At 33.2% G+C, this 19,901-nt stretch overlaps 1 protein-coding gene and 1 non-coding gene across 2 annotated transcripts in view; one reads left to right on the top strand and one right to left on the bottom strand.

Moving 5' to 3' along the window:
* The window catches only part of LOC117122217 (speract receptor-like), a 21,203-nt gene extending 2,754 nt beyond the window's left edge, over positions 1-18,449 (bottom strand). Inside the window, exons 1-18 of the mRNA XM_033267727.1 lie at positions 18,251-18,449; positions 16,283-16,452; positions 15,935-16,057; positions 15,418-15,691; positions 15,045-15,194; positions 14,424-14,587; positions 12,588-12,729; positions 12,250-12,413; positions 11,041-11,149; positions 8,701-8,779; positions 8,145-8,328; positions 7,832-7,909; positions 6,960-7,064; positions 5,820-6,060; positions 4,854-5,006; positions 4,466-4,646; positions 3,591-3,731; positions 213-336 (exon numbers count right to left, since the gene is read on the bottom strand). Coding sequence (XP_033123618.1) covers positions 213-336; positions 3,591-3,731; positions 4,466-4,646; positions 4,854-5,006; positions 5,820-6,060; positions 6,960-7,064; positions 7,832-7,909; positions 8,145-8,328; positions 8,701-8,779; positions 11,041-11,149; positions 12,250-12,413; positions 12,588-12,729; positions 14,424-14,587; positions 15,045-15,194; positions 15,418-15,691; positions 15,935-16,057; positions 16,283-16,452; positions 18,251-18,449 — 2,781 coding nt within the window. The remainder of the gene's footprint in view (positions 1-212; positions 337-3,590; positions 3,732-4,465; positions 4,647-4,853; positions 5,007-5,819; positions 6,061-6,959; positions 7,065-7,831; positions 7,910-8,144; positions 8,329-8,700; positions 8,780-11,040; positions 11,150-12,249; positions 12,414-12,587; positions 12,730-14,423; positions 14,588-15,044; positions 15,195-15,417; positions 15,692-15,934; positions 16,058-16,282; positions 16,453-18,250) is intronic.
* Trnai-aau lies at positions 9,209-9,280 on the top strand. The gene has a single exon. It is a non-coding gene; the product is annotated as a tRNA-Ile (tRNA).
* Positions 18,450-19,901: the final 1,452 nt, after the last annotated feature.

Raw genomic sequence — 19,901 nt, 5'->3', positions numbered from 1 at the left:
AGATATTTTTATGAACAAAATTGAGCACTGTTTCTATTTATATGTTTAGTTCTACGAAGCACTATGATTTAAATACTGCATAGTTTGGGCGAACTATGTAAAATGTGGTACTACTTTATTTTTATATTTACAAAAACTGTGTGTATTTAGGCCTATTTTTTGTTTTTGTAAATATAAACAAAGATAATTTTTCAATAATGTCATACTCATACTTGGATTGGCGTGCTAGCAGCAGACAGTGCAGTGAACCCGACAATGTCGGAGAAAAAGATGGAAACCATTTCGAAGGACTCTGGCAACACAGATATGCCTTTGATCAGTTGCGAAGCAATGGACCTAAGAAAAAATACATGTTCGTCATTGTAATAAACATAGAGGATTGTTTGCGTCTTCGCTATTGTATACAACAACAATGTGTGTCTATTCTATACGATTTTCAATCAATTTTGTATGCTATCCGACAGTTATTTGTAAACATCGACAGATGAATGTCCTACTCATGTTTAATAATATTAATGTTTGCTTTGGATATGAGCATCCAAGTAAGTGCGTCTTTACATCGTGTAGCAACCTGAATGATATTATATAAGATATGTTAATGTGCACTGGTTTATTACTCAGAGGCTTTTGAACATGTTATAAAGTACACAAATCGTTTGTTATATTTTTCTTTAAAATTTTTTAAACAAATTCCTAAAAACCAAGTAAAGCGAATATTGAATCTTAATTATTATTAGTATTAAGCATACCCAGCAGGAAATACCGTACTGCCTTCACGCCCCTCCAACAATTACTGGCGAACCCCTAAAAAAAACACGGTCAAGTAGTTAAAAACACCTAAAATCACCGTATTTTGCAAGTTAGCTCCCCTCAACTAATCATCGGGCTCCCCCACCCACTTCACCTTCGCGCCCCTATCAGCAACCCACTTCAAGACTTCTAGATGCGCCACTACTTATTAGTTAGTAGTGAAGTTCTCAAACAACTGATGTGACTAGACTAGTGGAGGAAGGTAGTGTTTGATTATGGTCAAATCTTAATAATAATAATAATGTTAGACTTATATAGCCCAAAATGCCGGTGCTTCGATGCACTTAACATAAAATATTAATATAAAAAAAAACTTAGGCCCTACTGTATATCATAACCCAAATAAACATGCACGCAAACACATAACATATTTTTTGTTGTTGTTGTATTGAATATAAGCAATAAAAATAGGAAGAGGCAAAATTGTACAAAAACTCTGGAGGGTCCCTATCCACCACCATTCTGGGGCAATCCTGGACCTCTGCCAAGATGGCTCGAACAAAGGAACCGCATGCATGTTTAAGGAATGTTAACCAGAATATTCTGTCAATTTCATTATAGGCCTACAAGTTTGCTTAGCATTTTCAACATAGGCCTACATGTTTGCTTTGGATATGAGCATCCAAGTAGATGCGTCTTTACATCGTGTAGCAAACTGAATAATGTTATATAAGATATGTTAATGTGCAATGGCACCCCCACCCACTTCACCTTCGCGTCCCTATCAGCACCCCCCACTTCCAGACTTCTAGATGCGCCACTGATCATTAGTTAGTAGTGAAGTTCTCAAACAACTGATGTGACTAGATTAGTGCAGGAAAGTAGTGTTTGATTATGGTCAAATCTAAATCAAATTTAATCGTGACTTATAGATTATTATTTTTTTTTTTTTTGTTATTTTTTCATTATTATTTGTTTTAATTTTGTTTGACAAAAACAGAAGACACGTGTCTATATATGGTCGTGATTACATCACATAATGACCATATATTATTATATAAGCACATCTTGACGATATATGGGCATCCAACAGTTTTTTTTTGTTTTTGTTTTTGTTTTTTTTTTTTTTGGTCAAGGAAAATGTTATAGTCTTGAGAGGGCTTTTACAGGCCTAGTTTTTAGAGAAAAAAACAACAACAAATCTAGTCAGGTTTTCGAACCAAAATGATTAAATGGAGTTTTTTAGTCAACTGAGTTGAAAAGTAGAAGGGCTACGTGTAGAGTACCATCCGTTCTAACGATTAACGCGTTCGAAAATTATATCTGTTACCGATATTTATTGCATCATGTACCGGTAATGTATAATTGAATAGCATGTGTTTTTTAATTACTTGGTAACACTGGTGTCCATTAAAAGGGCATGCACTCAGACGTCCAACACTAATGGCACTTAATAAGAAATGATTTAATTTCAAACAGTGCACCATATTTCAGAGTGCACTTAAAGATTGTTAATTTGTATTCAAATTCGAATTAAAATTGTATCAATTAGAAAACATATGCTATTTTTTTAAATAGTAATAACTTCTTTCTATATAACGCCATGCAAACCTTCAAACAATAGGCCTATTCAATAACGTTCCTTAAAAAGAAAGATAACGTAGAAAAAAACTAATTAAAGCAATGTATGCATTTTTCGACAAAATATGCTTATTCTTGCTCGTTTCAAAATAGGTCTTGTATTGATACTTAACCAACTCAAGAATTACGGAACGTGTATGATGCGGCCGTTTATTGATAATTAAACATCTAGTTTTGTGCATCAATAAGTTACTGTAGTGATAGAAAGTCAGAAAACAATTCTTCTATACCAGAGTGTACATCATAATTTGTTTTTCCTTTGTAGACGCAAAGATCATAGAAATTCTATAGTAAAGTAATCTGGAAAGAAAAATAGCGCGGAAATTGATCCCCATGGCTTATTAAAATTATGAAGTTACAGAAAGTATCTTCCCAGTGGGTTAATCAAACTGAACAACTGACGAATCAGCACAGCAGCAACAGGAATACGAGCTTGCTCCAAAAACGCACGCGTTGTCTCAATATACAGGTGTTGTCCTATAAACGCACGTGTTCAGTTTACGCTGTCGTTTTGCGGGACCTTAGCAACAATATCCAAGGGGCGGGGCTTATGAAAATATCCATTAATGTTAATCATGTGCATTGGTTTATTACTCAGAGGCTTTTAGACATGTTTTATGTAAAGTATACAGGTCGTTTTATTATATTTTTCTTTTAAAATTTTTTAACAAATTCCTAAAAAAAGCAAATATTGAATCTTAATTATTATTAGTATTAACCATACCCAGGAGGGAATATTCAGCCTTCTCATTAGCCTTGGTGTATCTAGGGCCTTGGCCCCTCTGAAAACGTACTCGCGCTCCACCCCTGTCGCCCTAAAAAAATCACGGTCAAGTAGTTAAAAATCACCTAAAATCACCTTATTTTGCGAGTTAGCGCCCCTCAACTGATCATCGATCCCCCTCCTCATTCACCTTCGCACTACCCATCAGCACTCCCACTTCAAGGCCTTTAGATACGCCACTGCGTATTACTAAAGTTAGTAGTGAAGTTCTCAAACAACAGAGGAGGAAAGTAGTGTTTGATTTGATTATGATCAAATCTAGATCATTACATTGTATATATCCTGTCTCTTATACACATCTAGATGTGTATAAGAGACAGGTATTACACTAAATTTAAGCCCTTTCCAGGCTTATGAAAAGATTCATTAATGCTAATGTACCACATTAGTAAATAAGCTTCAATTTAAGACTTACGGTGGCAGCATTCGATGAAGCAGCTGCTCTGTCTTTGCTTTCTCTTTGCGCAGTTCCTGTGTGCGCTCATCTACCAACTCTTCTAAGTTGTTAGTATATCTCTCCATGATGGCTATCATGTTGTCCAAAATGTTTGGTTTCCTGTCACCAAAAGAAAGAAGAAAAATAGTGTTCTTTTGTTTTGTTTTGTTTTGTTTTGTTTAGTTTTTTTTATCATTTGTTTTCTTTATTCAATAAATGCTCGAATGTCTCAGTAGATTTTTAAAAAAAAATAAAATAAAAACCAAGTCATATGATCCAAAAATTCCGTCATTATAAGTTATTTGCAAGAAATATAATTTAAGCTAAGTTGGGCCTAAATATTTTATTTTCAAAATGTATATTTTGAATACTTTACTTAATGAGGTTTCTTGAATGAGTTAAAAATGTATTCACCTAATAATCATTATATCAACTAGCCTATGTTAATTTTATATGTGATAGATTAGAATTTTCTCAGTTCTTGGTTAACAAAAATCCAATTGTTTTTTTCTTTCGGCCCAGTGTTACACAGATTATACAATAGATTAGTATTCAACGAATAATAGTCGTGCAACTGACTTATGTTTAAATAAATTATGTTAATACCACTGATAAATCAAATTTTTAAGCACTTAAATACTGTATTCAAAAACCTGTATCTCATTAACCGTTCCTGAGCTTTCTATCAAATATGCTTTTTGTGTCTTAGAAAACTTGTACAACATATTAATTTTTTCCTCCGGTGCCTGGCTATAAGAGAGATAGTCGGGTGGTGTAGGTGGTGGTTGCATTCGCACAGGAAGGTTGAAATGTAAGATAAATGATCGATCTTGCAGTAACATAGAAACACTTACAGCCCTTTCTGTAGTGGTTTCAGAAGCTCTCTGATTTCAAGGAAGTTAGGCCTGTCTTCTGGGACTTCCTGCCAGGCACTGCGAATCACCGTCAGAATGCACTCGGGTGCCGTTTCATTACAATCACTGATATCGGGTCGGTAGGGAGGGTCAAGCGATGCCGTAACTTTCTGTATTATGTCTAAAAGTCAGAATATAAATCTGTAAATACTAGCACCAATTTTTAATGTTTTACGGTTATATTATCTAGATTGAATTACATTGTCATAAATATATTTTCAAAGTTATTATTATTATTATTCATTTTAAAAGTTTAAAAAGGTAACAACCCAATTAAATTAAAGCCATTATATAGAAAATACGCTTTATCAATACTTTTTTAACATACCATCTAAGCTGTCTTCATTTAGATGGTATGGTTCGGCTCTTGCATAAATCTCCTGTAAAAGAATCGAAAATGAGTATACGTCGCCTTTCGGTGTTCCTTGGGGCGGCATATCTTTTCCTTGCCTCAGATGTTCAGGTGCTCGCCATAAAAGATCTAAAATGAATAAAAAGTAATTTGGTTTTTAAAGAAGAAGGATTAGTATTATTATATACACCTACTATGCTTGTGTATTATACACAGAGATGGTTACAAGTATTGTATGCATTGTCATTTAAGAAGTTCATCAGGGATTCATTTTTGTAAGTACAGTACTATAATACTGTGCAATGAATCAATTTATATTATTGCATTGTAGGTATATATCCAGTTAATGATTATTTCATAGCAAAGGGCGGATGAACTCCTCGGAGCCAACAGCCAAACCATGCTTAGTTTAAGGAGTAGGATGAGTTAAGTATCATTCTATTCATATTCTTATTTATGTTAAGCGCATAGAGGTCTATGATATGCGCTCTATAAGTCGACCATTATTATTATTATTATTATTATTATTATTATTATTATTATTATTATTATTATTATTATTATTATTATTATTAGGCTTATTATTTGCAGTATATTTCTCGGGTAGAAATTGTGTATGTGTTTGTTATTTGGTACGAGTAACATTGCTGTCAGGGGGTGAATAAGATGAATTAAAATTTAAGAAAATTATGTTTTTTCCCTAAATCATAATATTGCTATACAAAAACATATCCTTTCGCGAACGGAATAAATATTACATGAATTCATTCAATTATTATTTGTAATAAGCTATTGTTATTGCGTTATCATTGGCATTCTACATAATACATTTTTTTATATAGGATCTCTAAATTGTAACTGACTTCTATAAAAGCGTGATCAATTTTTTCTTTGCTGTCACGTGGTTGATGAATTAAATAAAACATGAGATAGCAGCCTTACTTCTTAGCCTGGCATGATCACTGAGATCAGGATCTTCCATGGCACCTCTCTTGAATGCATGCAGTCCGTAGTCCGTGATCTGGAGAACCCATCGATTGTCAACGACACAATTGGATGATTTCAGATGGCCATGAGATCTAATGGCACTGCTGTGTATGTATATAATTCCTTTCACCAGATCGGCAATCAGTGATGCAAGGAACATAGTGTCAAGTTTTATGTCATCGTTTTCAAGGATATCCTAAGATTCGGACAAGTAAAATTGATGTCAGATAATCGAACTGTCATAGTTTCAATCAAACCATCAATTAAACAATCTGAACAATTAAAACAAGGCCCTGTCTCTTATACACATCTAGATGTGTATAAGAGAAATAATAATTTGCTTAGCCAAATAACGCTATTTTAATTGCTAATCCCTAATATTGTGATCTAAAAGCACAATTTGACATACTAAGCCATAAAAGCTGTCCCCGTGGATTTTTTTTATTCTGAGGTTCAAGTCGGCCTCTTGGTTCGTACCTGTCCCCCGGACATGTTGGACCTCCAAACTTCTGGCGCCGCCGTTGCACAAACGCACGTGAAATATAGGTACGTTTACGCAATACTTTACTTTTTTTGTATGACTTATATCAGCAACAACAATATCGGAGGGGTGTGGGCTTAACGGAAATGTCCATATGCATCGATACGATATAAGCCTATTTCTGTCATTACATGTATTAGCACAAAATACGCATATATTTATATGAAAGTATTGATACGTTAACTATTGATTGTACTGTGTTAGGCCTACTATGAACAATGTCCAAAACCATTAACAATCGCATTATGGCACATTGTATAAACAATTCTTGTTCTACTTATGTTTCAGGACGATATGTTTAGTTTCACACTGAAATACATCCTGGATAGCGTAAATTGTTGTTTATTGTTTATGTTAATTACCGAATATATTCTAATGCGATTCTCTGAGCATTGAGTAATCTGCAATAGGTGTATACGTTTTGAAATACTTAATTGTAATAATATATAAACTGGTTACGGATAGGCCTAAATGAGGCCTGTTGAAAGTTAGATATGCTACACTGTACTATGATCCTGAAAAAGGTGTTGTAATTTAATTTCTGTTATGTTTACCTGTAGACTGCCTTTTGGAGCGTATTGCATCAGGATGCAAATATGAGGGCTATCGACGCATGCTCCGATGAAGGGACACACGTTGTCATGGCGCACATCTCTCATCTGTAATATAATAGTTAATTCAATGAAAGAATCAACGTTTTCTTCAGAAAAACTCTACTGTATTGGTCTTCTCATTATGTATGTATTGGAGAGCACAAACAGAATCACAAAACCAAACTCTAACAGGTGCCTGTTTAGACTTGCAACGATAACAATAAAAAGCTAAATAGCAAATGTTCATGTAGAAAACAAAATAAATTGGAGTTTTCACACTAGCACGATTCGATAACGATTCATCGTGTATACGATATAAAAAATAATTACACAAATCAAATCAGATAACGTGATAATCATTGGAAAACGATAAAATCGTAGTATTAAGAACGATTTTATCGTTTTCCTATAATTATGATGTCTTTGATTTGATTTGTGAAAATATTTTTTATCGTATACGCGATAAATCGTTATCGAATAATGCTTGTGTGAAAACCTCTCTTACTACTTTTTATTTTCTATTATATGAACAATTGTTTTTTTTTTTTATACTTTTTATCGTTGATCGTTATCTTCATAGTGTAAACATGCCTTTAATTTGTACTCTTTAGCAGAGAGTGACATGGACAAAGTACGTTGCGCAATGACACACGCATACGGACCAACGTTCGATTCGAACCACGACGTGAAATGTGAGAGCTTGAAACTGTAACTCTATCCCATTCTATTAATTAGGTTTATTAAACACTTATAATCCTAAATATATACGGTATTTTTTTATAATGTTTATTCAGTTGAAATCAGCATTGGAATATTGATAAAATTCAACTTACATTTTTAAGTTCTTTCCTGACTTCCCTTGTCAACTCAACGGTATGCTTATTTACAGCTTTTATTGCGCAAATATTTCCCTATAATTTAGACAATGCAAACAAACTAATTATTGGTTCATCATAACATTTAGGGGAGCGGTATAGATACTGCTAAATTCGGGTGTTCAAATGTCAAGCTCTAGGCTCACGGAAATTGAATTATTTTTCTTAATTATTCAGTATATAGAGCTAGCATTGAATGCACTCAATCAATCGATTGCCAGATCTGTTTTTTTTTCTTCTTCTGTGTTTTTTCTTTACTTTATCTTCATACCTTGTAAGTTCCAATCTTCGTAAATATCTGCTGCTGTTCCTGATTGGTTATTACTGAAATGGTGCTCATTACCATACTCTTCATTGAAAATCCTTGCTTGTTTACTTCGTCTCCCTTAGTCTGCAAGTCGTCCCAGTTTACCTTCCAAACTAAACTATCTAATTCGGTCTCATACTTCTTCTTCCTAATATGGTAAACACATAGGTGTACTTTCAAGTCTCTGTGTGCTAAATTATTTATCTTTCAAGTCTCTGTGTGCTAAATTATTTATGGAATTGTAATTGGATTTTTGATATATTCTATACACAGATAAATAAATGCACTTGCACAATGTTTTTTACATAACTCTCTTTCAAAACTCAACATTTGTTTATGCTAAGATGACGCATATGACGACGATCAAAAGAAAAGGAGGATGTTGATGAGATATTATTCAGAGAATGTGGAAAGCAAATAAAACGATGCATTTTATGCTTAATTTTTCTCCCCTCATTTTAAATAATAGTTGTAATAAAGAAAATAAGACATGGACATAGTACTGTAATGTTTAGAATACCTGTAGTAGTAGTACGCCAAAACCAATGCAATAAACACGAATGCTGCAGGAATACAGGTTCCCAGATACAGCTTTACCTCTGATATAAAAAAAAATGTATATGTATTGACAAACTATTGAAATAATAATAATATAATATAAACAATATAATTAATATTAATATAACAATGATAATATATATAGGTGTAATTTTGCCCTACCTGACGTGGAAATGTACCGAATACTCAGTAGGCCTACATTTGAAAACAACTGCGAAAAAAAATCGCAAGTTGTTCTCGGGTGGGACTCGAACCCACGATCTCCAGATCACTAGCCTGGAATCATACCTCTACAACACCGAGCTTGTGCCTGATGACCAGGGTTGAATTCGAGTCCAAGTAAGCAGCGGGTACTGCAGTGTTGATAGTAATTGTTATTGTCGTTACAATATTGTTATTGTTATTACTATCAACACTGCAGTACCCGCTGCTTACTTGGACTCGAATTCAACCCTGGCCACCAGGCGCAAGTTCGGTGGTCTAGAGGTATGATGCCAGGCTAATGATCTGGAGATCGTGGGTTCGAATCCCACCCAAGAACAACTTGTGATTTTTTTCGCAGTTGTTTTCAAATGTACTGAGTATTCGGTACATTTCCACGTCAGGTAGGGCAAAAATTACACCTATACATGTTTCTCCTGACGCAAATCCAGTTATTGTTTATTATTCCATTATAACAATTACTATCAACAATGATAATACTCATTACAATAATGATTGTATTAACAATATTTTTTTTTTCCTTTCGTGGGGAAGTTACCACCTTTATTCATCAATATACAAACAAAACATAATAAATACAGCATTAAATTATAAATGTTTATCATATATTATATTTTTCTTTGTCAGAATTGACTTGATTCGAATGTATTATTATTATTATTATTATTATTATTACTATATTTTATTGTTCTTACTGTTGTTATTAATGATATTATTCTTATTGATATTATCATCATGTTGAGAATCTAACTCTAGAGGGACACTAAAAAGTATGTGCATATTAATTAAGTACATGCATATTTAAAAGGGAAACACGTCATAATGTTGGACCCTGGGAGATAAGGGCGTAAATTTTTGTCTAGGTCTCGATTGAGAGCAGACGTCTATAGGGAGGCCTAAGTAAAGGGCTTTAGATGAGAAAAGCCGAGTTGGACAAGGTCCATGAAGACTGGCTAATGTTGAATGCAGGCAGATATGTGCTATATAAGTTGACAAACCAAGGTTTCGGTCATAATTAGCAGCAGTAGCCTCTATATTATGCTGACTCATGAATACATTTTACGAAACAATGGGTTGCAGTAAGTCAAATGAATGACGAAAGAAAAGAAGAAGGAAAGAAATAAACAGATTGTTGTAACTTATCTGATGATGGGTGTCGTTTTGTTCGTGTCAAATTGATATCATTGAAGTACCACGTGACATTCTTTATTATACAGTATTTTGGGGTTTTTTTAAGCAATTCAATATTCAGTCCTATATAATAATTAATATCACATCATATCTTATTTCATATTACTATAATGTAGTAAATTTTAGCATAGGCCCCTATATCATATATCTTACCATATAATTTATTTATGTCACATATTTATCATATTATACAATATTAGTGTATCGTACTATTTCTTTATTTTCTTTCTCTCTCTCTCTCTCTCTCTCTCTCTCTCTTGTGGAAATTTCATTCACATTAATTACTTTTCTAATTTTTATCGTTTTTTTTTTATAAATCTGTTTTCGAAATACGATATTAAATCAACCAACATCAATGATAACATACATTTATATTTTTAAAGACAGTTACAATCAAAGTGGTCAGTGGTCCTTCAATGTTTTTTTAACATAATACTTAATTGTGATAAGTTCAATATACATTTTCATCTTTGTCAACATTGTTTATTTTTGTATACATACATTAATAGAACAACAAACAAGCCAGCAAAAATAAAGTTTTCTTTTAAATAAATGCAATTCATTTCTAGCATAATATAAACGACCCATTGTAAAATACAAATTTGAAAATTCTAATATTTTCTCAAAAAGTTTTTTTTTTTGTAGTAGTTCTCTTATTTTTCAAAATTCTTTTTTATTCATTTGTCATCCAGTATAATATTTGTCTTTATAAAAAGGAGATACTATAATTTCACAACTCCAACAATGTTAACAATAATAATAGTAGTAGGCCTAATAACAACGACAACAAAACTATCATCACCAACGTCATTAACAACAAAACATATTGACTATTATCACTGGTCTATTTCACTAAATGGATAGTTTCATAATTATAGAATTAACCTACTTGTAGTCAAACACAATTCGCCATGGTAGCCACAGGGAGGCCTATCCAGCGGAGGTTCACCTCGAACCGGCCATCTGAAGGATAAGGAATCGTTGAAAGACTGGTACTCCTATTACAATAATAAAGTAATACAACACAATTTGTTAATGAAATTTTACAACATTAGTAATCAAAAACTGTATAATTTTGTTTTAAATGTCTCCTTACAATAATATATGCCAGAGATGGGCAAAGCTCGGCCCGCATGCAGCATGCGGCTCTACGGTGAGTTTTGCGGCCCGCCACAATCAATTAAAAACCCCATGAGTGTGCGGCCCGCTAGCCATTTTTGGCTGAAAAGACCTTGTATTGTGCATATATCCCTGCTATATGCACTGTCGCTGCCTATTGCAATATTACATTAAAGTAAATAACAAAAGATGGAATTTGTTTTGACAAAATCCTTGGTTTTGATGTAAATAAAAATTGAATTCAATGACGATGGTGGTGATAATGATAATGAAGAAGATAATGATTCTATAATCCTCATCATCACAAGGAAGAATGGACCTTACCGGAGTGTCAATCAAATTTAACAACTGGCCAATCAAAACAGCGCCAGGAATATTCGTGCGTATCGCGAATACACGTGTTGTCCCACAAACACACGTGTTTGCGTATGTTTTAACATTGGCCGTATTCGACTGTTCGTTCTTCGTTAAACCACGCCCGCCTGTGGTAAAATCCTACTTAACGAAGACGAACAGTCGAATAGAAAAATGGTAAATACTCGACAAAACAAAATGGCTGCATAGTTACCGCAATACACGCTGCGTAATCAAGGCTGCTTCGGATTGTGGCAGTACCGGTATGGGTTTTTCGTAAAAAAATATTTTCCTCCAGTTTTTGAACTCTGTTAACCTACAATTATTTTTTGACTTCAATGTGGGTAAATATTGTAATTTTTATTTTCTGAAATTTAATCTAAATTATATTATCGCTATGGTTATGGTTACGTTAATTTTCGTTGTCAACGAAGTCTATTTTACGAACCAGTCGAATGAAAATAGTACGGTACGGTACTCAACAATAATTCGTACTCAACGAAATGAACCAGTCAAATAAGCCCATTGTCGCTTTGTAGGACAACATCCAAGGGGTGGGGTTTAGCGAAAGGTATTAATAACGACAATGATGCTACTGAGTAAAACAAAAATGTTAAATACTTACCCATACACCATCAACAACTTCTTTAAAAATGCCCATTGAAACATATCCAAAATCCCCAACCACAGCCATGCCGTCGTCGTAGCTGATAATATTCCAATCTCTAAGTTCAAAGTCACACTCTCCGTTTCCGTTGACATCAATTTTTGCCTCAAAATTCATTATACCTTAAAATAGACAGATTTTATTTTAGCAACGAAACATAAATACACGTGATACATAAACGCATAAAAATGTAAAAAAAACTATGATAGCTATGATAAAAATGTCAAAATCTTATTTTTGATTTAAAAATTCCATTGACAAATGACAATGAAATGTTGTTGTAAATTTGTACATACTTTGGTAAGTCCTGTCAAAAAGTTTGGTCATGAAATTTGATCCAACGTGAGGATCCTCTCCAGCGGCTAGAATCTCACCAAGAACATTACCCATGATAATTCCTGCATCGTACAAATAGGATCCGATGGTAGTCCAGTGGTTCTGATAATCAGGAGAGATAACTTAATAGTAATACATTTATTTATATCCTAAACAAATTCGTTACCTCAGGATAATTTAAAAAATGCTATACCATGCCACTCGTTAATTAAAGCCCGGTTCCTGGGAAAAAAGTGTTTGAATTGTTGTACAACTGATTTTTGACAAGTAACTCTGGAGCGGTTAACGATAGCCTATACAGATTTCTGAGTATTTAACAACTGGTGGAAAGGGTGGTTACCCATTTTCACGTTATAGTTTAGTTCGTATTCTTATATAACGCCTATTCCTTTAGGTTACAAAGCACTTTGTTTTTCCCTGGTCATTGAGTCCACATGCTTAAGTGTACTCATTTATGGATTCAAATTCAAATATTAAAGATACACACATCATTTAAAGGTGAAATTAGAATCTATCTTATTTAGAATTATGGATGCTTAATCAATTAAGTTTTTTAGGCCTATTTAAGAACTAGGCTTATAATGTTATACAATTTTGTGGTTTAATTCGATGTAATTTGAATGTTTAAATTGTAATTTCTCTTGGGTGTTTTATTTTATTTTTTTTTTTATTTCATACTTGTTTTTTTGTTTTTATTCCTTCTTGATGTTTTTTTTAATGTCTTTTGTGATTTAAATTGTTATCTGTATCATATTGTACATTTTATTAGGGAGGGGCAGCTGGATTGAAAAAGTTATAGCTTAAGCTGCCCCCGACCATCCTTTGGTCAAATAAATAAACTGAAACTGAAACTGAAACTGATTGTGATATAAATAAATCTGACTTTGCACAGCGTTTGAATATATACAATTTCAATCTTCTGAAGAAAGTAGTCAATTGTGGTGATAAAAGTTTCTGATCGTTTGGTTCTCCATCGATCTTATTCTTTCCAGAAATTTTAGGGCAGGATGGTTTGCTAGATTTAAGTGATTTGATAGGCCTAAAGTTTGGTGTTTATTTTTGTGTGATTTGATGTTTCTTTTTGTATTTATATTTTTTTTCCTATTGTAAACTCAAAAGTATTTCAACCTTTGCTGCATTTTGAGTATTTTATACCAAATAAATAAATAAAATAAAATAAATAAATAAAATATAGAAACCCGGAGCATAATTAATTTTCTGTTAGCTTGTGATCTTCAGCTTACTTTTTATTTTATAAATTGCTTGAATTGAATACCATTGCCGTGGCTTGTCTTCATAGGACTAGTAGACATAAACTTGTTTTATTTTGTAGAATTTCTGATTTTTATCTTTTCCTTTATTGCATTGTATTGCTAAAATTTGTGACACCGACACATCGTTGATTACAGTATTTGTTTCATTTGGTTTGTATTTTGAAGCAAGCGAAAGATGATAACAATAATTTATTTTAAAGCGACATAAGACAACATTAATTATGATTACAGTGATAAGAATCGCCATCGAGGTATTGTTATACAATATACGCCTACAAGAATATTAATTTATAATCTCCGGAAGCCTTTATAAATAGGTTAATGCCATGCCGGCACCATAAAACCATACTCAACAGTTCAGTTTGATCAAACAAGCATTAACTAGTAGCGCATTATATCCACAGACAAAAGTAGGAAATGTGATTATTCGAAACCGTAAGCGAAATGATGTACCGTACTATTAATCGCTTTATCAGAAAGAAAAAAATAATTATATAGAAATGCATTGTGAAGATAACGTACTGGATTTCCAACGCCTCCAAATTGTCGAACCAGCGCTGACGAATAGGTGGTGAACATATCGTACGGTAAGTCGTATTTGGGGCCTCGTGGCGCCACTAATAAAATACTATCAAGTGCTTCAGCTGCTAGGTCTACTTGGTCATCGTCAATATACCAACCATTTACTGGTGAAATAAACGTTGAAAACACACTTTTAATTTACAAATACGTCTAATTCTTAGAAAAAGTAAATTCAAAGGATACATAATTTGTTTTACATTATCTCTGCATGGTTTCCATGTTTATTCATATTTCTATGTTTATTCCGTTATACTTTTATTTTACCGATTTTTAATATTCTCTTTGTTTACAGTTCCGTACATTTTATACTGTGTTTTATAGTTTACGTCGTCCATTTATAAACAATGCTATAAAAAAAAAAACATGTTCATTCAATAAAATACATAAGTACTATCGAACAAAATTGTATCTCATACACCTGAATCTAATTAATTTTTCAAATCATTATTTGATCTATTTTTCAAATGATTCGTTAAAGAGATCTTGAAATATAGCTAAATGCTTTATTTCATATTGATATAATAGGGCCATACATTTATTACATATTTACGTCTGCCATACCTACGATATAATGATATTCCTGCGTCCTTCTGTCCATGAAATCCATAATCCCTCCAACAATTGCGTATTCACCTTTATCGAATAAGCCATTAAGGAGTGCTTGTATACCAAAACGACGTAGCGTGAGATACTCACCAAGGAAAACATAAACTGTAAAAATATTATCAATTAAGGTATTAATATGTATGCTGGAAATAGTATAGAAAATAATTAGTTAATCGTATGACAATTTAATTAAAGTTTGTCAAACAATTTACAGGACTCCGTAGTGTACACGCATAATAAACTCCTATTAATATCACACACTTCATCGACTTACTGATACTTTTGTTATTCCATTTATTACACATAACTCTACTTAAAGTATACTCACTTCGAGTTGTGTTTCGTGTCGCAGCAATGATATCATCAAACGGATTCTTTTCGTAGCAGAAGTACAGTTCCATTCCATTTCTCTCCCCTAAATAACAATCGTTATCATCAGTTGGTAGGTTCGTCTCGTAGTACATAAAGACTTTCACGTATGGGTCATATCCAGGTTCTATAAATATTTCGTGGTTGGTTTCGATGTTCATATCTTCAAATAACTCTTTCACAAAATTGTAAGTATACATCCATTTCGTGTCGTTGGTAACAATAAAAGACACCTGTGCCAAAATGCATAGTTTAATTTTAATGTAGGCCTAGTGTCAAAACTATCTCCAACTATCCGCATTATCTTTTTAGAATTCCTTAACCGGTTTTATATATTCCGATTTTAACTAAATTAATAAATTAGGTTTATAGAGAAAACAAATATATGCAGTAGGTCTATCGTACATTAAAACGCGATAGTAGTACAGTAACTGTAGTCGAAATCTGAACAGACCATTAGAACAAAACTGACATACCCTTTCCCAATTCCACATTCTTACTGTCTCCAATAGAGTGTACGCAATATCTCTGCTAGACGGCAAAACACGGGCGTAGTACGGATACAATTCCTTGTCAGAAACTTTCTGATCGTCACAACCCTACATGAGAACATCGTCAAAATATATTAAACGGAATCTTTTAAGACAAAATTCTTAATTTGTATAAATAAAATTGTAATACAGTAATATGAAAGGCACTATTTTCAAAAGGCCATTAGTCAAAAACTGAATAAAATAATATACCGTATCATACATCAATGATGAACACATTATTTGATTCGATGGTGACGGAATATACCTAGAAATATTATAATAAGGTCTTACATAACCCAACATTGGAAGTTCCAGAGCAGAAGTGAGCCTAGCTTCGTAGTCACAAGAGCAGCCTGGTCCGACAACTCCAACAGCATTATTTTTCCAAAGGTCTGCAATAGCTTCTAGCCCAATAGATACGTCACACTGTGTATCAATGAATTGCCATTCAACAAAGTCGCCTGTAATTTAAATTCGCATTTGGAAAATATATATACCGTATTTATTTTATTCCGTATAAGGGGGCTTTGAATAAACGCCCCTCGAATAAACTCTCCCTCTAGCGCCTCATTTGGAAAACACCTCCTTTGGAATAAACGCCCCGATGCGTTTTTTTTTTTTCATTGAGTAAACGCTCCCTCCCCCACCTCTTAATGACTAAACAAAACTAATGGACAACATCATTCCCAACACATTCTGTTGATGTTCTACTCCAGTAAAATTTTCCTAACCTGGTTGGGGGATCAAAGAGTATTGATGATCACGCAATAATACATAACCGATTCCACATTTACAGTGACAACATTAAGGGGCATTTATTTTGAGTAAATGAATGTTATCCATCGTTACGGGCGAACACTTTTCCACAACTTTCAATTTTAATTCCCCCAAAAATATTTTGTACTACAATTAGCTGGCTCCTCACAGGCCTATTTGTTTTATATGTGCAAGATTAATAATTAAAATTTCAATTACGGATATTTAATATTAAAATTAGGGATTTTCGTTTTTTTTTTTTTGTTTTTTTTGTTTTTTTTTTTGTAATTTTTGTCATTGTTGCTGTTTTTAGGGACCACAATGGGTATATAAGCAGCTGTCTTTCTGAGCTCTTTTGCGTTATTCTTGTTATTTACATTGTTGTTGCGGACAATCACTTTTTTTGACAATTCTGCTATACTAATGTTAGATTGACCATTGTGGGCCCATGGTGGGTTAATAATTAATCTAACACAGGTCTACATTGCTTATTCAGCATTGATAAAATATTATAACATCTCAATATCTTTTTAAGCTAGTAATTTAATCTAACTTGTGAAAAATGTAAATTTTTAATTATTGAAGTTATTTCGTTGAATAACTTATTTTCTCTAAAAGACTTGCAATTATATACATACAGGCCCTACCTGAAAAAGACAATCCTTTTTAGAGAGGCAACAATCCTTACTTTAAAAAAAAGTCAATTATATCATTTTTTTCATCATTGTTGGGATGTTGGTTGCAAGAAAAGTCCGTCCAACACAAACAAATGCGTTCGTCCGTAACATTTTCTTTTCGTTTATAACTCAAGGACTGTAAATTATTTGGTACGGTAACCTAAGCCTAATTACAGTAATAGATAAGTTAAAAAACTTATTTTAGAAAATGAACAATATTTTGCCAACTCTCACTTTCCTGGATAAAAATTCTCACATTTTTGTTTTTCTAATTTTAGTAAAAATAAAAATCTACATATCTTGTGTAAGTTAGAGGATAATTAGCCTAGCCTCTAGGCCTAAGCTAGACTTTAGCTAGTAGTAGCCGGGCCCTTGGCCTAGGCCTAGGCCTAGCTGTTTAAAATTGTATGTTTGTTAACAATTATTTTCTTTAAAAAAAAAATTAAAACAATAAATGCTCAAGCAAGGCTCAAGCATGAAGAAAAATTACACCTAGGCCTAGGCCTAGGCTATTATATAATTAATAAAATGTGTTACGGGCGGACAACTTCTTAACATTCTTACCCATGCAGTTTGTAACTAAAAAAAAAATAGTAATAATTTATTAATTAATAGTATTTTTATAATTATTTTAATTTAGGCCTAATTTAAGTCATCATTTATTCTCAATCTTGTTTGTGGCTATTCTACAGTCAGTAGCCTAGCCTAGGGCCTACTGGGCGAAAATTTGAATGTTACCTTTCATATACATTATGGTTATTTATTAATATTAGGCTAGGGCCTAGCCTAGGCCTACATTGTATTTTAAACAGATGAATGAACTCACCATTTGGCAAAACTCCCCCTGCATTAATATGCTCGAAAGCAAGCGGCAGCGCTCCTGCAATAGGATCTCCGGGAAGAGTTGCTGAATCAGCTGGATCAGAAAAAGCAATCATGAAGCCGATTGTGTAGTTAGTTGCCTCACATATATTTAAAATATATGCGTTGATAATACACACGACAATAAGTGTACTAGTAGACATGTTAGTGCATTGGTGTAACGTTGACCAAAATTAGGCAAAAACCTGAACTATTTTTTCTTGAAGGAACGTTTTAAGCTAAGTAGGCTAGGCCTACCGTCGGGCGTCTCTGTGTTGTAAAAATATTTGAACGCATAACGCTCATTTTACACGTACGCGCACATTTTAATATGCGTGCTGTGATTGCGCGCACAGCTTAGCGGTACCAAGCAACACCATAAACCCCTCCTTTGTTATAGACACTAAATTTTCCGTGAAACAAGGGGAAATACAATTATCTTTTAACACCACGGCCAAACCCTACTAAGGGGACACCCCTATTAAGGAGGCGGGACACTCTTGAGTGTGCCAAATGGTCAAATGAATACATTTTCATTATTTGACCATTTTTATCACAACTACAATAAATAAAAAAAAAAAAAAAAAAAAAAAACAATATTTCATTAAAATTTTTATTTTGACAACTTCTGAGCGATAAAAAATGAAAATTCTTTTCTTGATCCTTAAAATAGCTTTCGGGTTCACTGTTTGTGTTACTTTCTTTTTTGCGTATTGTGAGTGCATTTCCCGTATGATTAAAAATCGTAACGGTACTGGGTTTGGTCTACAGGAGTTCGTGCTTCGAACAGGTCATTCCATTCATAGAAGAAGTTTTGATGGAGAAAGTCTACCTTTTTAGCAGAGGTTTGCCTAGGTCGAAACTAACTCCGGCTATATAATAATAATAATAATAATAATAATAATAATAATAATAATAATAATAATAATAATAATAATAATAATAATAATAATATGTCGTTCTTATATAGCGCTTCATGCCTTTACAAGGCCTCTAAGCGCTTCACATTACTACCTCGGTCATTGGATCAAACACATATGGAACGCATTGAACACCAAATTAAATTAGTAAATTGATTATAAGATAGTAAAATATTAATCTTGTTATTGTACTACTAGGCCTAGTAGTAGTGATAGATACTATGTACACGTTTAATTATTGTTATTTATTCGTTATGTCATTATACATACATTTAAAATTAATGTATTGTTTAAGTATGAATTATTTGTTCATGTAAAAAATAATCTTATCAATTCAAATTGTATATTTTAAATAATATAATAGGCATACAGCCTGTTCGAAGCACGAACTCCTGTAGACCAAACCCAGCACCGTTACGATTTTTAATCGTACGGGAAATCCACTCCACGATCGATTTCGAATTATGAAAAGTGTAGGCTGTGGCACCGAGACCTCTGACGATTAGTGCCCAAAATTGTTTACCATTGGCGTAGAAAAATATTTTTCATTTGGGGTGGGGGGATGATTGGCGTGTTAGCCATTGTCGTAAGTTTGTGTGGTCATCGTCGTACGTAGTGGTTAGACTAGCCTACATTACATCTGTCTCTTATACACATCTCAATTAGGCCTATCATCTTTTTAAAAGTGAAAAAGAA

This window comes from Anneissia japonica, unplaced genomic scaffold (genome assembly GCF_011630105.1).
Source record: "Anneissia japonica isolate Jap-2015-1 unplaced genomic scaffold, ASM1163010v1 scaffold287708_len1499824_cov190, whole genome shotgun sequence".
Lineage (NCBI taxonomy): Eukaryota > Metazoa > Echinodermata > Crinoidea > Comatulida > Comatulidae > Anneissia > Anneissia japonica.
Note: the sequence above shows the minus strand (reverse complement) of the source record. Positions and strands in the feature narration are given on the sequence as shown.